A 16238-nucleotide genomic window follows, 5' to 3' on the forward strand; every position below is an offset into this window, starting at 1 on the left:
ATGGTTGAGCCTGTTAGGGACCCTTTCCTCGCTCAAACAGTTCTTTCACCTAGGAAAGACTTCATCTCCGTCCTCTTCAGTTCTTCCTCAGAAGTTCGTGGAACATGAAGACAGGACGCCTCTCGGACGTTTTTCCCATTCCAGATCTGATAAAACGACATCTAGAATGGTGGTTACTCCCACTGAGGGAAAACAAGGTACTTCCCTGGAAATACAGAGCCCAAACCTTGTATTGTTTTCCGACGCGTCGGAAAAAGGTTGGGGAGCAACTTTGGGAAAGAGAGAAGTGTCAGGCAACTTGGAATGCTCTTCAAGTGTCCTGGCACATAAACTGCAAAGAACTGCTAGCTGTACACCTAGCTCTAAAGAGCTTCGAACCGTTAGGTATGCAACAAAATAGTACAAGTGAATGCGGACAATACAACCGCTCTGGCATACATTCGGAAGCAAGGAGGTACTCCACTCGTATGCCCTTTACGAACTCACGAGAAAACTTCTGTTGTGGACATCCCAGAGGAACATCTCTCTCTTGACGAGGTTCGTTCAGGGAGTAAGGAAGCACGAGCGGACAGGCTGAGCAGGAGGAACCAGGTCCTTCATACCGAGTGGACCCTCCACTCAGAAGTTTGCCTCAAGCTCTGGTCTCTTTGGGGAACTCCTCATGTCGACCTCTTTGCAACGTTCCTCTCGAGGAGACTGGAAGTCTTCTGTTCAAGTGGGTAGAAGATCCCAGAGCTCTAGCAGTAGACGCCTTCCTACTAGATTGGTCTCAGGTAGACGTTTACGCATTTCCCCCATTCACAAGATTCTGGGGCAAGTACTCAGGAAGTTTGTGACTTCAAAGGGACAAGAATGACCCTGATAGCCCCTTTTGGCCAGCTCAATAATGGTTTCCAGAGGTACTGGAGTGATAGTAGACTTCCCCAGATCCCTTCCACAAAGGAGGGATCTTCTCAGACAACCACACTTCGAGAGGTTTCATCAAAAACCTCCCCGCTCTCGCTCTGACTGCCTTTCGACTATCGAAAGACTGGTCAGGGCGAGAGGCTTTTCTAGTAAAGCAGCAAGCTCGATCGCTAGAAGCCCGGAGGAACTTCCACTATCCGGGTTTACCAATCCAAGTGGGAAGTTTTTAGAAGGTGGTGTAAGTCAAAGAAGTTGTCCTCCTCCAGTACCTCTGTAGCAGAAATAGCTGATTTTTTGTTATTTCTGAGGGAAGAATCGCACTCTCCGTAGCCACGATAAAGGGCTATAGAAGTATGCTATCGGCCGTCTTTAGGAATAGAGGCCTAGATTTGGGAAACAATAAGGATCTGCATGATCTGAGTTAGGTCGTTTGAGACCAAGAAGTCTAGAATGACTTCTCCCCCTAACTGGAATCTAGACGTAGTACTGAAGTTCTGGCTTCAGAGAGTTTGAACCCCTACATTTGGCCTCGTTTCGTGATATAACGAGAAAATGTTTATTCCTTTTGTCACTGGCGACGGCAAAAAAGGGTTAGCGAACTGCACGCCCTTAGTGACAAAGTCGGGTTCAATGTAGATTCAGCCATCTGTTCCTTCAAGGAATTATTCTTGGCGAAGAATGAAAATCCTTCGAACCCCTGGCCGAGAAACTTCGAAGTAAAAGGATTATCGGGTCTCGTCGGCAGGGAACCGGAGAGGTCTCTTTGCCCAGTAAGGGCATTAAAGTTTTACTTAAAGAAAAAGGAACAGTTGGGAGGTTCTAGACAAGGCCTGTGGTGCTCAGTGAAGGATCCATCAAGACCTATGTCTAAGAATGCATTAGCCTTTTTTGTCAGGAACGTAATTATGGACGCTCATAAGGCTTGCACGGGACGATTCTTTAAAAACTCCTGAGAGTAAGAGCTCATGAAGTGAGAGCAGTGGCGACGTCTCTCTCTTTTCAGAGAAATATGTCGCTGAAGAATATCTTGGAAGCGACATATTGGAGATGTAATTCTGTGTTTGCGGCCTCACTATTTGAAGGGACGTGCGTGTGACCTATGAAAATTTGGTTTTTCATTAGGTCTTTTGTGTCTGCGGGCACAATCCTGGGTACAGGAGCTTACAAAACAATCCTTGAAAAATTTTTTTTACTACTTAAGTCTAATAGATATGTTCTAGACTTTCTGCTGAACAAGTGCAGTTGCCGCACAAGCGGCCAGTCACTTCAGTTTAGTAAGGAACTCTTGTGATATCTTGTATTAGATAAAATTTTTTTTTGAAATTATTGTGTGCTGGTGCATTGTGGTTTGAGTTACGGTTGTTGCGAAGAGTTGGGGATAACTCTGAGCAATTTTTAATACTAACATGGTGGTTAGGATCAGGTGGTCGGGATTGGTTGTGTGCTCTTAATAAGGTGTGTTGTCATGTAAGTGGATCAGCACCCATTGACAAAGTCCTTTCAGGCTCTGCCGAGTAAGTGGATAAGACCCCTTCGGCAGACCCACAAGAATTCTTGGCCATAGATCACATATCTCGCTAAAGTTTCTTGAGGTGATGCAGACTACGGGGAAAACACCCACGAAGTCTACCACCTATCAGGTAGGAACCAAGGTTTTTATTTTATACCTACAACAGATGTTGTTTACCTGTTCTATTCTAGTAGTAGCTGTCTCTTACCCTCCACCGAAGGGTGCCAATCAGCTATGTATATATCTGACAGGTAAGTTGATTGTATGAAAATGATATTGTTATAATACAATAAAGTTTCATACATACTTACCATGGCAGATATATACGATTAGGGCCCACCCAGCCTCCCCGCAAGGAGACAGGTGGAAGAGAAAATATATGAGTAGAAAACGGGAATGGTTCCTAGTCCTGCCGCCCAGGGCAGGCGGTAGATCACCTGACCTACCTGTAGCGAGTGGCGCGAAATTTGAATTTCTGTCGGGGACGACGGAGTCTTAGCTATGTATATATCTGCCAGGTAAGTATGTATGAAACTTTATGTATTATAACAATATCATTTTAATCTTATTTTAAACTTAAGCTTGTTTTATATGGGATCTCGCATCCTCTATAATTTTAGTTTAAACCTATTACTTAAGTTTTGATTTTAAGTTTAACTTAAGCTAACAAATACCCTCTCTTCCAGGCTCCCGCTGTTAGAGACACCGCCCTGGCAACCCTGCGGGCTTGGGTCGGCGGTTTTGGCAAGAACGCCGCCAAGGGACAGCCCTACATCCCTTGAGAAGAGGTGGGCGGTCCTGATCTTCCCCGGCGGCAACGTCAACGGGTTACGTCGACCCGGCAGAGGCAGCCCCGACTATGGCGGCGATTCAGCAGCAGCTCGCCGCTTCGTTGACTGAACCAGGCCAGGACATCTCGTCGGAAGTCGCGACACTGGATCTAAATATTGAACCATGGTAGGTGTTGCAACGACCTGTTGGTGCGAGGTAGGTTCGAGTTGGACGCCCATGGGCTTCCCTGGGCGCCACTGGGTCTTCTACTCCTGCTAACTCTCCAGCTTCCTTCCAAGGCTTTACAGGAGCTGAGCTCCTTTATACTTCTCCTGATGCTTCCGTAAGACCTAAGGTCAAAGGACAAGACGGTTGTGAAAACCCTAAGTAAGACGGCGTCGTCGTCTAAAAAGACGTCGTCGGCGTCAATCTCGCAAGTCTCCGGCTACAAACCCCGGAGCAGAGAGGTCTAGAGCTTCTGGGTCGGCTCCAAAACCTCAAGGAGTAGATCTTCCAAGGAGAGATCACATACTCCGGCGGAGTCAGCGTTTCTCCTCTCCCCTTGGTACCTGTTCAGAGTTACCCGACCACCTCCGCAGCAGCTCCGGCTTTGGATCCCAATGCTGGTCTGTTGCAACACATGGGGGATTTGGTCGGTTCTCTCAAAAAACAGTATGGAGCAGATGTTCTCCCGGTTGTCCGACAGGATTAACTCCCAGGATAACATCATCGCCCGAACTGAGCCAGGCCCCGCTAGCTACTCCCCCACCTTTTCGGCACAGGTATAGCTCAGCTTCCATCTCATGACTCTCTGCCTCCGTTCTCTATGAATAACCCCTGGAGGGTGGCGTCATACGCCCCCTTCCAGGACGGGGCTTATTTCTATTCCGGAGTGTGGAACTCGAAGGATTGAGGACTTCGAGTTCTACCCGGAGGATCTACAACCGCCGTTCATTGGCTACGCCAGACTCACTGCCGCTGCCATGACGCGAGATGACAAGGTCCCTAAAGAGACAGTCCTCTATTCACGTGACCAGGCTCAAAGAGAATGGCTCAGGTGCTTAGAGGACATGGATTGTTCAAATACGAAGATTCAACCCTTTAAGAGTCCCTTCACCATTTTCACAATGGAAGAGGGAACTCCGCTTCCCTTTCCTTACCAAGATCGCTACGGTCACTATCCAGCGGCCCAAAGGGGGAGTCGTTACCGCAGCTAAGGAAGCGGGACCCCCACATCTCTTTGCTTCCCTCAACCGGAGAATTGTGGGAAGACCTGCCCACACTTTTTCCGGCGGGCAAAACTCAAACCAGACTGTGCTATGGATCAGTTTGGTGAGAAGCTGCCTAGACTTCCGTAGAGCCTCATTCAGGCGGGAGTTTGAGGCCAAGTCTAGGCTAGCCAGGTCTATTAACTCCATGGCCATGAACAGAAGTGGCTACCATTGCTTACGGTTCCGAGCCACTATTCAAGCTTATCACCAAGTCACTGACTCAAACGGTACAGTCTGACATGTTTGAGTTCGCCACAGCCAGAACGAATTGTCGGAAGCATGTCCTCCAGGAAGCAACTATTCGGCATGAACCGAATAAGTTGCTTTCATCAAACATCTGGGGAGCAGACCTCTTCCCCGATGCAAATGGTAAAGGAGGTCCAGGCGGAAGCTACAAGGCTTAACCAAAGCCTTAAGGATCGTTGGGGTCTCACTGCAAAGAGACGCCAAGACCAAGCAGTGAGGGGTAAGGCTCAGAGGAAACCCAGACGTTTCCAGCCTTACCAAAAGAAACAGCAACGCTTCGCCCAGCCTGTTTCGGCTGTTCCGTTGGTGCAGGCGGCCCAAACCCTCTACCTCCAAGGCCCAATCACAGCCTATCTATGTGATTTCCCCCCAGCCTCAACCTTCCACCTCTTACGCTGTCTCCCCAGCCTTCAACCAAGTGTTCGAAGGCCAGGCCTTTCAGCAGTATGACCGCTCTGGGTAGGGGAGGCAGAGGTAAGCGATCCTTTCGTCAGAGAGGATCAGGAAGGTCCCTTAATAGAGGAAAACACTTCCGGGGAGGCCGCGGAGGTTACCAGCAACAATGAGGAACTTCCAGGTAGGAGGGAGGCTGTTTTCTCTTCCGCCACCGGTGGGGATTCAGCAAATGGGCACAAAGTATTGTGTCGAAAGGCCTGGGTTGGAGTTGGGTGGCGAATCCGCCCCCACCCAGACCTTTCCTTCAACTTCCATCCAAAGAATTGACGGAGTATGCGGAGGACCTCCTTCAGAAAGGAGCAATAGCGAGAGTCAACAGATTAAAGTTTCAAGGGCGCTTGTTCAGCGTTCCAAAGAAAGGCTCACAAAAAAGAAGGGTAATCTTAGACTTGTCCCGTTTAAACTTGGCCATTCGCTGCGACAAGTTCAAGATGCTCACCATCTCGCAGGTGCGGACCTTACTTCCCCGTGGGGCCGTCACACCTCTATCGATCTTACAGACGCATACTATCATATCCCTATTGCCAAGACACTTTCGCCCTTATCTGGGCTTCAAGATAGGAGATCAAGCATTCTCCTTCAAGGTAGTTCCCTTCGGTCTGAACGTGGCACCCAGGGTGTTCACGAAGTTGGCGGAAGTGGTCGTCCAACAACTAAGATCGCAAGGGATCATGGTAGTAGCGTATCTCGACGATTGGTTAATTTGGGCTCCAACAGTCGAGGAATGTCGCAAAGCAACACTGAAAGTAATCCAGTTCCTGGAATATCTAGGGTCAAGATAAACAGGACAAAATCGAGACTCACTCCGGAGTCAAACTTTCAGTGGCTGGGCATTCAATGGAATCTATCCTCCCATACTCTGTCGATTCCATCAGCCAAGAGGAAAAGAATAGCGAAGTCAGTAAAGCAATTTCTAGGACACAAACTTGCTTCAAGGAGAACCCAGGAAAGGATTCTGGGTTCACTCCAGTTTGCATCAGTGACAAACATCTTGATGAAAGCCAAACTGAAAGACCTAACCAGAATCTGGCGCTCACGAGCAAATGTCAGGTCCAGGGACAAATTATCATCAGTCCCTCTGATTCTGCGGAATCGTCTACGCCCTTGGTCAAAAGTCAAGAACTGTTCAATTACAGTACCCCTTCAGTTTCCTCCTCCGGGGATTACCATCCACACGGACCGCTTCATTAAGCGGCTGGGGAGGATATTCTCAGTTCAAGAAGGTTCAAGGAACCTGGTCACCCCAGTTCCGTCAGCTTCACATAAATGTACTGGAAGCAATGGCAGTGTTCTTGACTCTAAAAAGGTTACGTCCGCCAAAGAACTCCCACATAAAGCTAGTTTTAGACAGCGCAGTGGTAGTCCATTGTGTAAACAGGAGGCTCCAAGTCACGACATCTGAATCATGTCATGGTAGCCATCTTCTCCCTGGCGGACAAGTTCAGTTGGCACCTCTCCTCCACCCATATAGCTGGAGTGAGAAACGTCATAGCAGATGCTCTATCCCGATCAGTTCCTCTGGAATCGGAATGGTCACTGGACAACAGTTCGTTCCAATGGATCCTCCGGAGGTTCCAGGTCTACAAGTGGATCTATTCGCATCCCAAGCGAACCACAAACTCCCATGTTATGTGGCCCCCAACCTGGACCCTCTGGCCTATGCCACGGACGCCCATGTCCATAGACTGGAACAACTGGGAGAAGATTTATGTCTTTCCTCCAGTGAATCTTCTCCTGAAGGTACTGAAAAACAAACTCAGGACGTTCAAGGGTCAAGTAGCTCTAGTAGCCCCAGACTGGCCGAAGAGCAATTGGTACCCTCTCATTCTGGAACTGGTCTTCGTCCTCTTCGAATTCCCAATCCCAGGCTCTCCCAGTCAGTACAACGAAGACTGTGTTCGCTTCCTCAGGAATTCTCAAAACCCTAACTTTATGGACTTCATGAAGTTTGCGGCTAAAAGAGATGCAGATATTGATCCTCGAAATATTCTTTTCTTGGAATCTGATAAAAGAGATTCAACTTTGAGACAGTATGATGCTGCAGTCAAAAAGTTAGCAACCTTCCTGAGAGAATCAGATATTAGAATCATGACAATCAATTCAGCTATATCCTTTTCAGATCTTTATTTGAAAAAGGCTTAGCAGCTAGCACTATTACGACAAACAAGTCAGCCTTGAAAAAGATTTTTCAACTCGGTTTCAGCATAGACTTGACACACTCTTACTTCTCGTCTATTCCCAAGGCTTGTGCTAGACTTAGACCTTCAGTGAGGCCTACGTCAGTATCGTGGTTCTTAAATGATGTTCTAAAGCTGGCTTCAGAAACAGATAATACGACATGTTCATTTATAATGCTCTTAAGAAAAACACTATTTTTATTAAGCTTGGCTTCAGGAGCTAGAATTTCAGAACTGTCGGCATTATCCAGAGATCCGAATCATGTTGAATTTCTTCCCACAGGGGAAGTTCTACTTTCTCCGGAACGTAGTTTTATAGCAAAGAATGAAGATCCTTTGATGAGGTGGGAACCGTGGAAGGTTGTACCCCTTCCACAAGATATTTCTCTTTGTCCAGTATCGACCTTACGAGCCTTTCTGTCCAGGACATCCTCATCCTCATCGGGTCCTCTCTTTAAGAGAGAAAAAGGTGGTACTTTATCTATTAAAGGCATCAGGCAACAGATCCTGTACTTTATTAAGCAAGCCAATCCTGATTCCTTCCCTAAAGCACATGATGTCAGGGCAGTTGACCACCTCAATTAACTATTTCCAACACATGAATTTCGATGATTTAAAAAAGTATACTGGATGGAAATCGCCGACAGTATTTAAGCGTCATTACTTAAAGTCCTTGGAAGCTCTGAAATTTTCAGCAGTTGCGGCGGGTAACATAGTTTCCCCCGACTCTGCTTAATCTTTAGTAGAAGATCCAGTTCTCCTTTCTACCTATCTACCCAACAGTTTGTCTATACCTGCCATGTTCATCTACGTTTACCTTGAGTCTTAGCTGCTCTTATGATGGTATAGTGGGTGCCCCTTATTTTTTTTTGCTAGGGTCACTCACAATTGATTGTATATAATGATCTCTTGATGTGATCCCCTTATTTTTATGCTAGGGTGACACATCTTATTTACAATGGTTACGGGTTTTGTATACTAAGTCATATACATTTCTTTATTATATTATTGTCGAAGTTTGTTCATATTCAATTTATTATTATTAATTGCTTTAATTTCTTTGTACATATTAACTATACACAGTAGGTTAAGCTCAACATAATTCCATGTAAGCCCTGTATATATATGTTAAATTTAAGTTAATTTTAAGAAATATTATTAACCTTAAGTTAATTTTAAGTAATATTTCTATTCTGTATCATTGTGTATATGTATATCTATTAGCAATTATATTTCTTCATTTTATGTTATCTTTTATTGAGACCCTTTTTTGTCTGTTTTATTTTGTTCGTTTACCAATCTTGTGCTATTTCTCTGGTACGATTTCGCGCAGCGACACGAAACTGAGCCCAGAAAAAAAGGGATTTTGACGTAAGGAAAAATCTATTTCTGGGCGATTGGTTCGTGTCGCAGCGAAATCCCGCCCTGCCCATCCCAACGCTCAAGATTGTCTGCTAACTTCAGGATGGCCACCAGAGGCGCAGCAGTCGGCAGCATGGGATGGAGTAGTAAGTAGTTGCTGCCCACTCTGTGGGTCGGGCTCCCCTCTAGTGGGGGTTTTGTAGTGGGAGATTTCTATTGGCAAGTGGTTCGTGGTAGTGGTCTCACTCGCCATAGTGTTCATACCGACACCCTCTTGGAGGGTGAGCGAGTCAGTAGTACTGACCTTTTCTTTATTTTATTTATTCGTGGTATGTGTTAGTACATTTACCTTAGAAATAATGGATTAAAGGATATTTCGCTGGCGACCACGAACCAATCGCCCAGAAATAGATTTTTCCTTACGTCAAAATCCCTTTTTTCTGAGGGACCTCATAGTGGAAGCTCACTCGCAGATTAATGAATCTAACCTGAATACTGTGAAAGTGAAAGTTCATGAAGTGAGAGCTGTTGCTACTTCTTTCTTTTAAATATAACCTCCCTCTGGTGTCAATAGTTCTTTTAAATATAACCTCCCTCTGGTGTCAATAGTCCTTTTAAATATAACCTCCCTCTGGTGTCAATAGTTCAAGCAACATATTGGAAATGCAACTCGTTTGTGTCCCATTATGTTCGTGGTATCAAGACCATTTACAAAAAATGCACTGCTTTAGGTCTGTTTTTAGTGGCTGGCATGGTGTTGAGTGAGGGTGTAGGAAGTCTTTTCCTCCTACCCTTTGTTCTCTTCCCTTTGATTAAGGTTGTCGAGTCACAAGGGAAGCCTGGGCCGTACTAGTTACTTGGAGTACCCACCAGCCCTTTTTATTGGATTAGTGTTAGGTTTTTGATATTTGGTGTTGGCGACTATATTTACTCGGGTGTTTTTTATGTGTTTTGGTGCTGAGCCCTGGGCAGGGGCATTGTATTATATATCCTTGCTTGCCATGGACTCTCCTTAGCTGTAGTTTATCCCACTGTAGTAGAAAACTACCCCTGGCTATACCGCCAAGTCCACAAGTTAAAATGAGCACCATCCAGTGCAAATAATTATCTGTGTAGCTCTCTTAACAGGCAAGGAACCAACATGCATTTTAACCAAATGCTAGCAATATTTTTGCTATTTGTGCACCTCATCCCTTGTAGGATTTGTAAACTTGTATAGCCATGTATCCCACCTTCTTCATTGTAGGATTCAGCTATGTAATCACTAGGTAAGTTGCATACATAAAAATGATAATTTTATGATAAAATGAAATTTCATGTATACTTACCAAGTTATTACATAATTAGAGCCCTCTAATTATGGATAATCGCCTAACCAAAACTAAATAGCAAATTTTGAATTCTAGATGCCACAGATAGTGAAACTATAGCTATGTAATTACTTGGTAAGTATACATATGAGAATATTTTTAATTCCCCTTCTTGATTTCATAAATTGGCTTGTGTTGATGCTGTTAATTGGTCACCTCAAAGTATACTATAACTCAGGTATTCAAGAAAGCACTTTATGGTGGAGTCATATGGTGGAGTTTCAAACTATATATTGGTAACTGGAGAGAAGTGATTTGCAAAATTCATAGGCCCAGAAATTCAAGGAGGAAAGGTATAGATAAAGACCTTTACCTTCAGAGAATTCAGGCTAAAAGGTGCCCAGGCAGGAGAGTGTAGAACTCATTTCAAATCTAAACCAGTAGAGGGAAAATTTAATGTAAAAGATAAATGATGATGGAATTGGGAAATTAAAATTATGTTCTAATAATATCCTGTCTTATATCTTCTGTTTACTTGCAGACGATAATTTGAAGCATGATGTGTATGATCATGTTAGCAAAACTTTCCAAACTTATATCTATCAATAACTTTACTGATGTAGCAAAGAAAGATTTTCAGTTATGTACCTGGTTGGGTTGGTAGGTTGGTTTTCTACCTTCTCGCTGGTAGCTCAAGTAAATTTCCAGTTTTCCAGTCATTCTTTGCCGATACTGTGGAAAGATCTTTATACAGTGTACTGTGCAAAGTGCGCTTTAGATGTTATTATCAAACGGAATTTGCATGAGTATATATATGATTGAGTTTGTGAGGAAGTATTAAGCTTATAGGAATAAATTGACCTTCATGCCCAGCTTTTTGTTTGATTGCAGCTTTAAGATTGTAGTAAGTACATATTTATCGTACAATATTTGAAAATAATTATTAAGAATTTATTGATTTTTATATCTTTAGGAATATGGACCAAAGAAGGTACTGAAATACTAATTAAAGAGTTAACTGGAAAGAACTTAAAGCAGAATGGTGGTTTGCGCATGAGGTTCAACACCTGGGATAGGATACGAAGAACATTTAATGAGAAGGGATACAGGTAAGTAGTATTGCTTCAGAGCTCTGTTGTTTGGACTGACTTACTAAGCATCTCAAATTTATCAACTTTTTCCCTAGTTGAATGATGGTCTTTAAAGACACATGAAAAATAAGCTAATGTTTCACATTTTTGTTGATATACAGTGGTACCCCCCGTATGCGTGGGGGATGCATACTAGACCCCCCGTGAATAGTTGGAACCCTTATAAAAATGCTTAAAACCTCCTATTTTGGTAATTAAAACTCAAGAAAAACCCACAAAAAATTTGTATACCTGTTTTTTTAAATATTATATCACAAAAAGTGCATTTCATGATGAAATTGCTGAAAAACCCAGGAATTTGTGGATGTTTCTCATAGAAAAATACCATGAATAGGTGAAATTTCCATGAATAATGTGGGGAAATGTTCCGGAGAGAAATCCGTAAATGTGTGAGTCCGCGAATCCCGAGAACGCAAATACAGGGGGTCCACTGTAATTTTGTTTGTTCCTATACAAATACAAACCCTTGGTCTTTACAAATAGATATACCTTCAGTGGAGCTGGAAACCGTCTTAATTCTAACAAGGCCAGGTTGTTAATTAGTAAACTACACAGTAGGGTGGGGAGTCCCAACCCTCTGTTGGGCAGTGCATTCACTTGCCTTCTGACCGCCTTACGAGGAGCACACATCTTGTTCACATATGCCCACTGGCTGGTTTTTCTACAGCTCATTCCATGAGGTATTGCCCAGGCACAGGGAATGTTCCCTGCAGTCACTTCCTTTCCCCCTTTGACATTGATCCACTGTCTTCATACCACGAATGGGCGATTTTTCTGCGAATAATGTGTACAGTCCAGAGAAAAATCCATGAATCTGGAGTCTGCGAATAGCGGCGGTTGATTGTACTGTATTTTGATGTTATTTTCATGAATAAATATATTTTTTATAATAAAATAATAATTTACTATTTTCAAATAATAATATTAATGTAAACAGCAAAATATCAATAAAATTAAATCACATAATAAAAATAACAATTCTCTCTCTCTCTCTCTCTCTCTCTCTCTCTCTCGCTCTCTCTCCTCTCTCTCTCCTCTCTCTCTCTCTCTCTCTCTCTCTCTCTCTCTCTCTCTCTCTCTCTCTCTCTCTCTTAGGGAGATGTATGTTTTTGTATGATTTATAAATAATTTACTATCTTCAAATATTAATTTTAATGTAGACAGCAATAGTATCAATTCATTAACCCTTAAACGCCGAAGCGGTAAAAAAAATAAAAAAAATGTCTCCCGTGTGCCGGAGACGTTTCAGAGCGAGCGCGGAAGCGGAAAAAATAATTTTTTCAAAAAATCACAGCACGCTTAGTTTTGAAGATTAGGAGTTCATTTTTGGCTCCTTTTTTTGTCATTGCCTGAAGTTTAGTATGCAACCATCAGAAATGAAAAAAATTATCATTATCATATATAAATAATGCGATATATGATAGCGCAAAAACAAAATTTCTATATAATTGTATTCAAATCGCGCTGTGCACAAAACGGTTAAAGGAAACAAGTTACTTTTTTTTCATTGTAATGTACACTAAATTGCGATCATTTTGGTATATAACACATTGTAAAACGATAAAAGCAACACAGAGAAAAATATTATCACAAAATAATGCATGAATTCGTAACGCGCGGACGTAAACAAATATTTTTTCAAAAATCACCATAAATCTAAATATTGTCCTAGAGACTTCCAATTTCTTTCAAAATGGGAAGACAAATGATTGAATATACTATACTGTAAGAATATTAGCTTACAAATGCAGTTTTTGACCATATCTGACGAGTTAAAGTTGACCGAATGTCAAATTTTTTTATATATATTTTTTTATATGCAATTATTTCGGAAATAAGAAAAGCTACAACTTTCAAATATTTTTTGTTTTATTCTACATGAAATTGCGCACATTTTCATATATAAAACTCTATGAAATGCCTAATATGAACGGAGCAAATATTCCGAGAACTGGGACGTACGCATTTCGGAGATTTGTGGCGGAGAATCCGCGCGCGGAGGGAAGGAAAGTTTTTTTTAAAATTCACCATAAATGTAAATATTGTGCTAGAGACTTCGAATTTGTTTCACAATGAAGATAAATGTCTGAATATTACTAGACTGTAAGAGTTTTATCTTACAATTGCGTTTTTCAACCATTTCGGTAGAGTCAAATTTGACCGAACGGGTTTTTTTTTCTATTTATCGTGATTTATATGCAAATATTTAAAAAATGAGAAAAGCTACAACCTTCAACTATTTTTTTGTTGTATTATACATGAAAATGCGCACATTTTCATATATAAAACTTTATGTAACGGCTAATTTAAAATGGTGCAAACATTACCACAATCGCACGTATGATTTTTTCTGAAGAGTTACCGTGCGGACGTAAAGAAAATGTTATTTTTTTCGTAATTCACCATAAATCAAAATATTGTGCTAGAGACTTCCAATTTGTTGCAAAATGAAGGTAAATGCTTGAATATTAGTAGAATATAAGCGTTTTAGCTTACAATTTGGTTTTTTCGACCATTTCGTTAGAGTCAAAATTGACCGAAGGTTGAAAATTTGTCACTTATCATTTTTTATATGAAAATATTTCAAAATTGATTAAAGCTACAACCATGGGTTGTTTTTAGTTTTATTGTGCATGAAATTGCGCACATTTTCATATATAAAACTTTATGGAACGGCTAATTTAAAATGGTGCAAAGATTACCACAATCGCATGTAGGATTTTTTTCGGAAGAGTTCCTTAGCGCGGACGTAAGGAAAAAGTTTTTTCATAAATTCACCATAATCGAAATAAAATTGTGCTAGAGACTTCCAATTAGTTGCAAAATTAAGTTAAATGATTGAATATTATAAAATATAAGAGTTTTAGCCTTACAATGCTTTTTCGACCATTTCGGTTGAGTCAAAGTTGACCGAAGGTTGAAATTTTGGCACTTATCGTTATTTATATGAATATATCTCAAAACTGATAAAAGCTAAAATCATGAGTATTTTTTTGTTGTATTCTACATAAAAATGCGCACATTTTCATATATAATACTCCATGTAATGGCTAATTTAAAATGGTACAAAAATTATGTCAAAGTGACGAAATAATTTCCGAGATGTGTCACAGATACTTTTTAGTGCAGCAAGAAAGAAATTCGCGCTTGCGCGCCTGCGTAACGATTGTAAACAAAACAAAACAACCTCGATCCGTGAACTCCCAGCATCCCCCAAGGCGCGTGATTCAAGAGTTTTCGGCTGGTAGGCATAAAAGTATTTTCCGCGAATTTTTAAAAAAAACTTTTGTATGTCGACGTAAAATACGTCCACGGTCTGGCACCCAAGAGAACAAAAAAAATGTCGACGTAAAATACGTTCCAGATCGGCGCAGTTTAATTTTAAGGGTTTAAAGAAAAGACTATAGTGAATTAGTAAGATTTTAGTTTATAAATTTAAAAAATTATGTAGGAATGAAGGAAATCCCAGTTTCCTTCTAACTCCAGGTACTAAAGCTGTCAAATATATCAAGTAATGTGACAGGAGGGGGGAGGAGCTGTTGTGTTGTTGCCACCAAGTGTTCATGTAATTCTCTCTCTCTCTCTCTCTCTCTCTCTCTCTCTCTCTCTCTCTCTCTCTCTCTCTCTCTCTCTCTCTCAATGAAATATGAATTATACTGTATCATAATATCATAAACTATTATGTACAAAGTTAAAAATAATAATAATTCCATTAATAAATTAGTTTCTTTTAGCAACTAAATTGTTTCCCAAAGTAATTCTTTCGGTAATAAACGTCCATCAGCTGATTCTAAACGTAAACAAAAGACAAAACTAATTTTTATTGCTGTATTTTACTGTTTATACATTAATATTATAGTTGGGTGCTGTAATCTTTACAGTAAGTCATGTTTTTTTATCATAAATATGTTCATTCACAAAATAGATATACTATGTACTTTTAGTTTGGTGCAGCAGCCAAATCATGAAAATAGAAAGGATTTGTTAGGTAATATACTTTTGTTTGCTGATCTGAATAAGGGGAAATTGAAGATAGGAAAGAATAACTTTGAAACGTCTTGAATTTAGTTTAAGGTGATAGTTGAAGACATATTTGGTGCTTGAACTAAAGTAGGCAGTTATAAACATTGAAATAGTGGTCTTGGGTGGGTTGATTATTAAAGTAGGCAGTTTAAAGCAATTTTTAGGGGGGTACCAGGATAACACGGGTATTACTTATCGCGAAGGGTTCTGGGCCCTATCCCCTGCGATTATCGATGCCCTACTGTACACAGAAATATATGGTAATAAGTTATTTTCCTAACTAACAGCCCACCTCAAGCCACCACCTCTCATTGTGATACATGGGCCAGAAGGTAAGTAAATTCATTGCCAGACAGAAGGATGGGACTCCCCACCCTACTGCCGGTAGTTAACTACCTAACTTCCTTGTTAGAACTGAATGGTTGGTTTCCAGCTGTGCTGAAGGTATATCCATATGTAAAGACATTAGGTTTGTATATCAGGAAAAATACAAATTACTTTAAAATTTGTAATTTTTATTTAGTTACCAGATTTTTTTAATCAGCTTACTTCTTTATGTAGTCCTTTGAGAAAACAAGTTAATGGTTTCATATTTTGTAACTAAAATAGCTAACCAAGCCTTAACTAAAATGTAATTTCAAAAAGATGATAATTACAAATGATAAAAAATTAACTTTATTTTTAAAAAATTCAAGATGATCTTAAAGATGTAGTTAGAGGGTCATGTTTGCTAAGTGGTTGTTAAGAATTTTGCTCATGTTTGTTAAGAATTTTGCTGTGTTACTTTGATTTTTAGTTTAAATATCTTCCATCTGTGAATAGAAACAGCTTTTTTTATAAGGTAGGTATAAGAGAATTAATTTCAGTAGTTTGACTACTATTGAAATCTCGGCAATTTTGTGTACAGACTTCATGTTATTATGGAATAGTTAATAAAACATACTGAATTTTTTAGAATAATTTAATGCAGTTTCAGTTCCAGTGAAAGCAATGATTACTTTTACCTACTTTACTCAATACTGGAAAAATGTTCTTTATTCTACAAAAATTTGTGA

At 40.9% G+C, this 16238-nt stretch overlaps 1 protein-coding gene across 1 annotated transcript in view; it reads left to right on the forward strand.

Annotated features, from left to right (window-relative positions):
- The window catches only part of LOC135215288 (uncharacterized), a 374690-nt gene that overhangs the window by 184836 nt on the left and 173616 nt on the right, over window positions 1-16238 (forward strand). Inside the window, exon 6 of the mRNA XM_064249832.1 lies at window positions 10983-11118. Coding sequence (XP_064105902.1) covers window positions 10983-11118 — 136 coding nt within the window. The remainder of the gene's footprint in view (window positions 1-10982; window positions 11119-16238) is intronic.

Source organism: Macrobrachium nipponense, chromosome 5 (assembly GCF_015104395.2).
Source record: "Macrobrachium nipponense isolate FS-2020 chromosome 5, ASM1510439v2, whole genome shotgun sequence".
Lineage (NCBI taxonomy): Eukaryota > Metazoa > Arthropoda > Malacostraca > Decapoda > Palaemonidae > Macrobrachium > Macrobrachium nipponense.